The sequence below is a fragment of the Montipora capricornis genome, chromosome 3, assembly GCF_036669925.1.
Source record: "Montipora capricornis isolate CH-2021 chromosome 3, ASM3666992v2, whole genome shotgun sequence".
NCBI lineage: Eukaryota > Metazoa > Cnidaria > Anthozoa > Scleractinia > Acroporidae > Montipora > Montipora capricornis.
The window spans coordinates 4,953,333-4,962,949 of NC_090885.1; the positions used below are offsets into that span (position 1 = coordinate 4,953,333).

A 9,617-nucleotide genomic window follows, 5' to 3' on the forward strand; every position below is an offset into this window, starting at 1 on the left:
GATTGTGTAAATTTATTTGTGGAATACATTTTGGTTGCAATGGGTGAACAAAAGTAATTACGCTTGCAAAAGCTAAGAATATAAATATAAATTATTTATTGCATATTTTTCAGGTTCTCTTTCGCTAAATTAATCGCAGTTTCGTTTATGCGATTTTTGGTCTAAGGAACTACCCTTTAATTTTAAATCTAAAATTGAACTAATTTGTGGTTTGATAAAGAGTTTAGAGTATTGGTGTTGTTTTAGGAGTGAATAGGGCGATGTTCCAACCTTTGTCTGGCAAGAGTCGTTGAGGAGGTCTTTATTGTGTACAAGCAACTCCTCTAAAATACTCGAGATCTTTGGAATTAGCCAGATCTCTCGCGTGGATGTCAACATCGTGGCCACAATATTTAAGTGACGTTATAATTTTAGAGCGATTATCTGTAAAATATGTTTTCTCAGCTCAAACGACGAACGAGTACTAAAGACTGTTTGTATTTCCTGTTTAGTATAATTTTAGCTCTGTGAATCTTCGTTCTCCATTTGAAGCAGGGTCCATTTTGTTTCTAAGTAAACATTTTCAATCTTCTATTTTGTGTTGTAGGCGTACGTTTTTCACAATTTTGTAAGAGCATGGGTAGAATTGAGATATACGAACAGGAGTGCCACCTATGCTGCATCCTCTGCTAATACTTACCGTCTCGATTTATTTCAATATTGAGGAGAGAATTATAAAGGGAATTGATATTTAAACACGAAGACAGGTTTCAAAAGAGTGCTTCCTTACGCCAATGTGAATCATTTTTCAATTTGCCATGGTTAACACCTTCATCGCTCTTTGTTTCTGCGATTAAAAATGCCCTGGCGGTCAACTTCTCCGAAATCATTTGAGACGTTTCCTCCTCAGTCACCTTTATCAGCTGGGAATAATCTTTTACGAGTTGCGTCTGTTTTTACTGTTCTCGCCACCTAGTTAATTTTTTCATATTAGAATTAGAACTCATTACGTGACAAAAACTCTTGCACGTGGTCTCGTCTTGAAAGACAGGCAAAAAAGTTAATCTTAATGTGTGTGCAATTCTTGTGCTGTAACTGTAAGCATTAATTCGTTGAGGTTTGTCAAGTGGCAGTACTATTGTGGCAGTAAGCATCAAAATTACAAATTTATATTCGAAATAGTTGAAATAAAATTATTTACGTTGATGTATTAAACGCATTAAGTGTTTATTGTAGATAGAAGTTGATATTTTGATCCGCCGTTGTACAAAACGCCAAGAAATCATATACGCTTATTTAGTTCAAACCTACATGGATGAAAATAGTATTAGTTCCTGAGCAACCGAGTACAAATACAAGAAATCGACTACGAATCACTACTCGAGTACGAACGCGACTCGAACTCGATTTCCGTCGACTCTTATCGGATCAGTATTCAGTTCCTGAACAACTGAGTACGAATAAGGATCATTTTAGTTTTATGCGCAACCGAGGTCGATTTCCCTTTATCGAGCTCGCAAATAAAAGTGAACACGATGTCCAAAACAGAGCTCCGATTTAGTCGTGTACGCAGACGCAAGAGGACCATGAATTTGAATGCGAGCTCGCACTGTAAGTCGAGCTCGATCGAGTCTGAGCACAATGGCCACACTGGATGTCGCATCTTTCGAGTTCCAGTTTAAACCCTCGGATCGTTATCGTTATTTTTCGAGCTTGACTTCTTATCGACCTCAACAAATCGAGAGCGATTTCAATGGAGCTTGGATTTCATTCCGTTGAAAATCGAGGTCGATTTCATTTTTTCTTTTCTTTTCCACTTATCGCGTGATCGCATCTTTCGACAGTGGATTGCATGTACAATAAAAGTACCTTTATCCCTAAGAAATGATAGGAAAACTATCTAGTCCTGCATAACTTCCCTGCTCCTTTATTCTTAGCAAACGGTGACTAATTTTTTTCCTCTCTTTAAATGCTAATAAATATAACTTGGAAATAAAGTGGGATCAGTATTAGTTCCTGAGCAACCGAGTACGAATACAAGAAATCGACTACGAATCACTACTCGAGTACGAACGCGACTCGAGCTCGATTTCCGTCGACTCTTATCAAGCTTATGACAAGTCGTGCTCGATTTGATTTTAATTTGTTTCACACCGTTTAACTCGTACTCGAATTGCAGTACCCGTGCTCGGAAACCCGTACCCGTGCTTCAGGAAACTGTTACCGAGCGTGTGTGCGAGCATTCTCGTCCCAGACCCCCACGCTCGCACCCAAACAGTAGCAACGAACAGAATTATAAACCGCGAACATCACACAGAACGAGAGCAAGGTAGAGTTTGTTTTATTGTGTGTTGGGTGTCTTTCTAAGTGAGTTTTTTTTTTCATGAAATATGGATTATTCATTGGAGTAACTTTTTTTTCATTGCATTCACAGTGAACAGCTGATGGATGTGATGGTCCATGCACATGCTTTTTCGTATCATGTGATATCATTCAAATTACTCTTATGGAAGTGTTAACAAATGAACTTAACTCGGACTATACATTTAAAACTATTACTTTCCTATATTCCCTAGTGGCATTTGACATTTGATGGAAGCTAGCGCCAAACTTCCCACCCCCGGGCACCTACAGACAGTCAAATGCCCCACCCCTAGACAAGGGCATCGATAATTCTCGGGCACATGATTTCAGAATTATTGCAGGGATGCCATCAACATTAGTTGCCTTATTAGCGTCCAGATTAACTAGGATGTTTTCACCCTCACTCTGAATGGTGGAAATTTCGAAATGAAGATCGGGGTGCAAAATCTGGTGACCCTAGTTCGTTTTTTGTCAATAATTACGGTCGGTAAAATGCAACTGCTTCAATCAATCAAAAAAATCAATCAATCAAGAAAGCTGAAAGTCTTCATTTTAAAATATTGTTTTAAATGTCCCTATACTCATTGGATTAAACCAAGACGAAATGAGGGGACAGAGAGGGAGGCTCAAGGCGTTGGCCGGGATATGTCATGTCCACGAAAGTTATTTTTAGACGAGCGGAAGTCTTTGTTCTAGGGGAAGTCTGTCTTCCGAGACGTCCGCATGCAGTCTTGCTTCGCTCTCAGGTTCTTAGTGAAAAGAGAAAATGATGGCGCACGTGGAAGGCTGATGAATATATATTTTCTTTCAAACATCGGACCGAGGTTGGCCTGCATGCGGACGTCTCGGAAGACTTCCGCTCGTCTAAAAATAACTTTCGTGGACATGACATATCCCAAGGGCTGGACCGGGAGCCTCCTTCTCTGTCCCCTCATTTTCTCTTGATTAAACGATATCAGTCTGCTAGTATTTTCACAACAGGAGAGTACATACATCATATTTGATGGTTTAACATATAATACGCGCGGATATTTTGCGAGTTGCGTAGTACTTACGAGCAATGAGCAAAATGTCCGCTAGTATTATATGTTAAACCCTCGAAAAAATACATCGTATGCGATGGTTTAACATATAATACGCGCGGATATTTTGCGAGTTGCGATCAAACAGACCGAAACATTGCACCGAACCAATCGACATTTGGAGCAATTACACTTAGCCGACGCGAAGAGCGGGAAAATGAGCGTGTGCTACTCACGGTTGGTTTCGGTTTTGTTTCTCGTTGGTTTAGAAAGTGGCGCGAGCGTTGGTTGCCAATCAGTCTGCGAAGCAATGCAAAACCAAAGAAAACGTTGCTTGATTGGAAACTGCTCTATATCCTTTATACTTATTCTACTGCTGGGCCTGGTTTTTCTAAAGCCGATTAATTAAGTTAACACTTAGACTGCCAGCAGTCCCTTTCTCGGCAGTCAAGCGGACGCGCGAAAAATCTGAAATGAGAAGAAAAAAAGCTTTTTGGGGGGGGGGGGGTGGGGTTGCATAGCGGCAGGTGGCGGGCATTCTTGTTTATTCTCGTTTATTCTCCTCGATATAATCTCTTTATCTCGTTGATGGCTTGTGCTCTTGGTTATCCAGAAAGTGACTTCTCGCAGTCTAATTAATGCTAATCGACAATTGATAGTTCTTTAACGCACTGTATTTTAAATGGAAGTGTCAAGCTATTTTAGTCAAAATTCATAACACTGAAAGACGTCTTTGCATCACTGAAGACCGAAAAATAATGCTGCATTTTTGTTACCAATAACCACTGAAGTGCACTGAAGCTATTCTTTGTTGTTTGCAGCCAAGGATGGAGAGGATGTAAATGGATTGAAAATTCGAAATGTTTTGTAGACGTTGTCCTCTCAAAGTGGCCAAAACTGAAAGTTAACTACGAATAGCCCTTTGTGCCATATTATATTTCGTATCATCTCAGTGGGTTGTCAGGAATGTTAAGTTTTAGTCCAAAATCAAGTCTAAAAACTAAGAAACGAATTAACCCTAACCCTGGATTACCTGGATCGTGCTTTGAACAAGTAGTTGAAAACCTAACTTTAATCCATTGTGCTTTTTTGAAATAAATCATATCAAAAGGCTGTATAATAAGTATTGTTAGCAGTAAAAGTCAATTAAATTGTAAATAATAAATTAAGAACTTTATTGTTAGCTTGCCATCTCCATCCACCCATCTGTTGATGTTGGCCATGCTCCTACCCCACATCTCCCCTTCTTTCAGGGTAGCATGGCCAAGATGCAGAACACTTTGTTCACGCTCTGACTCAGGCATCACCACAATCCTGATAAAAACAAAGACATACGAAATAAGAATTTCATTAAGTGGTGCGCTTTTATTATTTAGTAGTATTTTCTTGAATTCTTGATGACGTGGTGTCGTAGTATCCCCACTGCGATGAATTATTGGTTTTAGGGTTACGGTAACTGAACCTGCTAACTACAATGAAATGTGCTTGGCTCGGGTCGCTTGAAGAATGGTTAGCGCTAATTAGCGTTAAATACCTTGGAAACCTATAGGTTTTGAAACCTCTTAATTAACGGTTAGTGTTAACCAGATCTTTGAGCCACCGACCCCTGGGTATTAATTGTTGTTCGTTGTCGATTTCAACATTATACATGTGTTGTCAATATATATTTGCCATAAATTCACGAGCGATTGTGGTCAACATATCACAAAAAATATCACTTGTGAAATTCCAACTGACCTGAGAGTTATCAATTAGTACGCAAATCGTACTTGTCTTTAATCTCTGCGATACAATCTTTAGCCAGTAAGGTGATTGTGTAATTCTTTCATACCTTAACTCCACAGTAATAGTATTGACACTCGACACTAGTTGCAGGAACAAATCCATTTGTGGGTTGATGACACCCCTCCACCTTTCTCCTTCGAACGAAAACAGATGGCTAGTTATGGATGCATTACGAAAACTTTGCCTGGCCAGAATGTCGGGAAAGTTCTTCAAGGTCCATACGAAGGATGCAACATTCCTCTCTTTGAGGGTTGTGGCAGTATTGCTGTCCTGTGAAGAGGTTTTCAGAGTAGTACATTGATGTAAAATTTCAAAACCCCCAAAAATACGAAATACTTTTCAATAATTGCCCCTTCAAACGGCGAGACAATGTAAACTAAACTTCATGGTTTTACCTTTTCATGTATGAGCCGGCGTAGTCGTTGAATTTCTCCCTGCTGTAGATTGAAGTGAGAGATGGCTGCTTCCTGCCGATGTACAGTCATATCTTTGCGTTTCAATATGCGCCCACAGCCGGGAACCTCGCATTCACAGGCTTTGTTCGGGCATCTCTGGAGGTGCAGATTGATGTGGCTCCTACAAATGGGTATGTATATACAACTTTACTAATTCTGAACCAATTCGACCTAAAATAACTGCAATGGCCAACAAACTGAGATCGCCTGACATACTTATTAATCATCTCCCACGAAAAAAAAAATACGTACAAAAATCTTTTCTAAGAAGGATAATTTTTTCATTTAATTTCATCCCGCTAACCAGCAGGCCACCAGGGTGAAATTACACAATTTTGACTCCACAACACAACTGTGTAGATACATGGGCAAGTAGGACAGCAAGCGCCACAAGCCGGTTTATTTTGCTTACCGAATGCATACAAACTCCGCTCTAGCATAACAATACGTTAGCATACTTAATGGTACTGACCTCCTAAAAACTTGTTAAAGGAAAAGTACACTGGGCACCTGCCGGATACGAAAATCCAAAAATCTCCAAAACCCTACGCAAGTGCCCCCTCCGCTATGGAGGCTAAGGGGAAAATTTAACAAAAAAGTAGGCGAAGAAAGCGGAACCTAGACTGATTCAAGTCCCTAATGGATCACTATTTGTCGACAAATTACCCATAATCCCCACCAGACAACCCGACCCAGTCCTCTGGTCCGTGCCAGCAAAATATCCATTTCTGCCAATTTCGCAGGCTACAACTGTCAGAAATAGCATAATGTTTTGACAGAGAAGATAACGCGTGTGGCACTCGCGCGAAAATCACAGACATGAGTAGTAACCCAACATTGCAAACTACATGAAGCTATAAATGATCATCGCAGGGCAAAAATATTTTATGAACCAACTGAATAAAAAACTCACCGGGGTAATGTTTTTCCACATAGCGGGCACTGCGTAACTGCGTGGTAACAACGTGTTGTTCGGTGAGCCAAGAGGCTGTCTGAAGTCACACTTTTGCTGCAATCTGGGCAGTGAATCTTCCTTTTCTGACAAGATGCAGCGTGAGTGGCCATGTGTTCACGGGCGAACACGTGTTGGCAGCCCTCATTTTCGCACTCTATTTCCAGTTTTGGGCAGTCTTTATGGTGTTGTTCAGCGTCTTCATAGCTCCCCCTCCAATTGCAACCGCTACTCAGACATGTTACGGGCAAATCCCTCGTGATGTTGTCGAGTGCAACGTTGACACTCAAAGTTGGAGCATTAAATTCTGTCCGGCATATCGGGCATTTTGATGAATTTGTGGATGTGGTCATCCCCTCAAAGCACGTTTTGCAGCCGGAATGGCCACAATTCAAACTAACTGGTTTGAGCATAGTGATGAAGCTATAACAGGTAGAATTTACTGTCAAAATACGTTTTCTTTAAAGGTGACAGAACTCCATGTTGTCAGTTTACAAAAAGAACACTCGGACCACTCACCAAATACAACATTGCAATCGATCATCAAGAGATCCTGTAAAAGCACAGTTGAACACTGATGCGGCGTCACTCATATTGTACCAAGAATTTCTGAACCTGAAGAAAATAGCCTTTGGCTTATAGCAGAAAAGGTAAAAGAGTATGATAAACACAGTGACGATGTTTAATAACCGTGGCTCACATGTGAGAACAAGGGGTGTGTTCAACGAAACTTGCGGTTGTCAAAGAATTTCCGGCGTTGCAAAAATGTCCTTTGTATGGAGTTGTAAGGGGATATTGCACTGTTAAGAATATGCGTTACTGAAGGAAATGACTTTGGGTCTTAATTATTGTTACGTGGAACAGAGGTAAGGGAAGTATGCTACTTAAAAACCAATAATCATCCTCATCCTCATGGGCATCACAGACTTCATGGAAATGACTTCCATACAGGAGCCATAAATTCATGGTCATCAAAAAAAATTTTAAAACTGTTAAAACTATAAGTAATATAAAAAATACTAAAATAAGTGGAAATGTAGATTCTAAAAAAAATACTAATTAAAATTTAGGTAAAAGTAGAGGAAGGGCCTTCCAAATATATATTTATATCATACATGTACATCAAATTTTGATTAAATAACAACTTTCATGAATTACATTTGGAGACCTGAAACTGCCATCCTTTATAAGTCACAGAAAATTTGGGCAATTAACTGATTTCCCATGGACAGCTAGCAAGCAATACACTCAGATAAAGAAGCCACCTAAGTCCTGGTTCCCTTTTTGCCCAACTTATGCAATAAGGAAAGTAAACACCATGCAGCCACAAAAGCAAGCCTGGTCATCTAATGCAAAGTCAAGCAATATACATCAAAACAAGAGAAGAAAGCAATTGAGATGTCTCATGGGCAACAATGATGGAAACTATTACTAAAGATGCACTGACTGGTTCCCTTGGCGACGAGGTTCTTCGTGAGCCGCGACACTTGGGAAACAATAAATTGCTTGATTCCCTTGGCGACGACGTTCTTCATGAGCCGCGACACTTGGGAAACAATGCACTGACTGGTTCCCTTGGCGATAAGGTTCTTCGTGAACCGCGACACTTGGGATAGAATATATTCACTGGTTCCCTTGGAGTCGAGGTTCCTAGTGAGCCGCGACACTTGGGAAACAATGCACTGACTGGTTCCCTTGGCGACGAGGTTCTTCGTGAGCCGCGACACTTGGGAAACAATACATTGACAGGTTCCCTTGGCGACGAGGTTCTTCGTGAGCCGCGACACTTGGGAAACAATAAATTGCGTGATTCCCTTGGCGACGAGGTTCTTCGTGAGCCGCCACACTTGGGAAACAATGCACTGACTGGTTCCCTTGGCGACGAGGTTCTTCATGAGCCGCGACACTTGGGAAACAATACATTGACTGGTTCCCTTGGCGACGAGGTTCTTTGTGAGCCGCGACACTTGGGGAACAATGCACTGACTGGTTCCCTTAGCGACGAGGTTCTTCATGAGCCGCGACACTTGGGAAACAATACATTGACTGGTTCCCTTGGCGATGAGGTTCTTTATGAGCCGCGACACTTGGGAAACAATATATTGCCTGATTCCCTTGGCGACGAGGTTCTTCATGAGCCGCGACACTTGGGAAACAATGCACTGTCTGGTTCCCGTGGCGACGAGGTTCTTCGTGAGCCGCAACACTTGGGAAACAATACATTGCCTGGTTCCCTTGGCGACGAGGTTCTTCATGAGCCGCGACACTTGGGAAACAATATATTGCCTGATTCCCTTGGCGACGAGGTTCTTCATGAGCCGCGACACTTGGGAAACAATACATTGACTGGTTCCCTTGGCGACGAGGTTCTTCATGAGCCGCGACACTTGGGAAACTATATATTGCCTGATTCCCTTGGCGACGAGGTTCTTTATGAGCCGCGACACTTGGGAAACAATGCACTGTCTGGTTCCCTTGGCGACGAGGTTCTTTGTGAGCCGCGACACTTGGGAAACAATAAATTGCTTGATTCCCTTGGCGACGAGGTTCTTCATGAGCCGCGACACTTGGGAAACAATACATTGACTGGTTTCCATGGCAACAAGGTTCTTTGTGACCTCAACACTTGGGATACAATGTACTGTCTGGTTCCCTTGGCGATGAGGTTCTTCTTGAGCAACGACACTTGGGAAAACCGGCTCCAATGTTTCTTGGTGAAAAGATTTTTCATGAGCCACGACACTCTGGAAAGGCTGAATTGACTATTCTCCTTGTCGAAGAGGTTCTTCATGAGCTGCGGCATTTGGGACAGACTAATTGATATGACTGGTTCCCACAGATGAGACCCTTCATTAGCATCCCCTTGAAACCATCTACACTGTATGAGAATTATTGAAAAGATTTGTCTCATGTAGGGAAAAACTACTCCGACCTTAGCATTGACAACAGGAATAGTACCAGTCTGTATAAGCTCCCTTAAGAGAGAGATATTTAAAGTAGCAACCTTAATGGAATGGATGAATTAGGAATACTGATATGTCCACTGTCAATCTGTAGCTG

General features: G+C 41.4%; 2 protein-coding genes across 2 annotated transcripts; one reads left to right on the forward strand and one right to left on the reverse strand.

The window, feature by feature from the left end:
- Nucleotides 1-4,507: 4,507 nt before the first annotated feature.
- Nucleotides 4,508-6,910, reverse strand: LOC138039728 (TNF receptor-associated factor 5-like). The gene is made up of 4 exons (XM_068885577.1): nucleotides 6,519-6,910; nucleotides 5,546-5,726; nucleotides 5,197-5,420; nucleotides 4,508-4,679 (listed from the first exon to the last, which is right to left on the reverse strand). Exons 1-4 carry the CDS (start codon nucleotides 6,908-6,910, stop codon nucleotides 4,508-4,510), a joined length of 969 nt encoding a protein of 322 aa, XP_068741678.1.
- A 1,062-nt stretch (nucleotides 6,911-7,972) lies between these two features.
- LOC138039729 (uncharacterized) lies at nucleotides 7,973-9,319 on the forward strand. Its single transcript, XM_068885578.1, has 2 exons — nucleotides 7,973-8,150; nucleotides 8,199-9,319. The coding sequence occupies exons 1-2, from the start codon at nucleotides 7,973-7,975 to the stop codon at nucleotides 9,317-9,319; spliced, it is 1,299 nt and encodes a 432-aa protein (XP_068741679.1).
- Nucleotides 9,320-9,617: the final 298 nt, after the last annotated feature.

Excerpts from the sequence above, each read along its gene's own strand:
- LOC138039728 (XM_068885577.1), bottom strand. The coding sequence starts at position 6,910 with ATGACCACATCCACAAATTCATCAAAATGCCCGATATGCCGGACAGAA. Across the intron at positions 5,421-5,545 it reads GCCGGCTCATACATGAAAAG|GACAGCAATACTGCCACAAC; the intron begins GTAAAACCATGA and ends ACCTCTTCACAG. Across the intron at positions 4,680-5,196 it reads ACTATTACTGTGGAGTTAAG|GATTGTGGTGATGCCTGAGT; the intron begins GTATGAAAGAAT and ends TGTTTTTATCAG.
- LOC138039729 (XM_068885578.1), top strand. The coding sequence starts at position 7,973 with ATGATGGAAACTATTACTAAAGATGCACTGACTGGTTCCCTTGGCGAC. Across the intron at positions 8,151-8,198 it reads CCTTGGCGATAAGGTTCTTC|TCGAGGTTCCTAGTGAGCCG; the intron begins GTGAACCGCGAC and ends GTTCCCTTGGAG.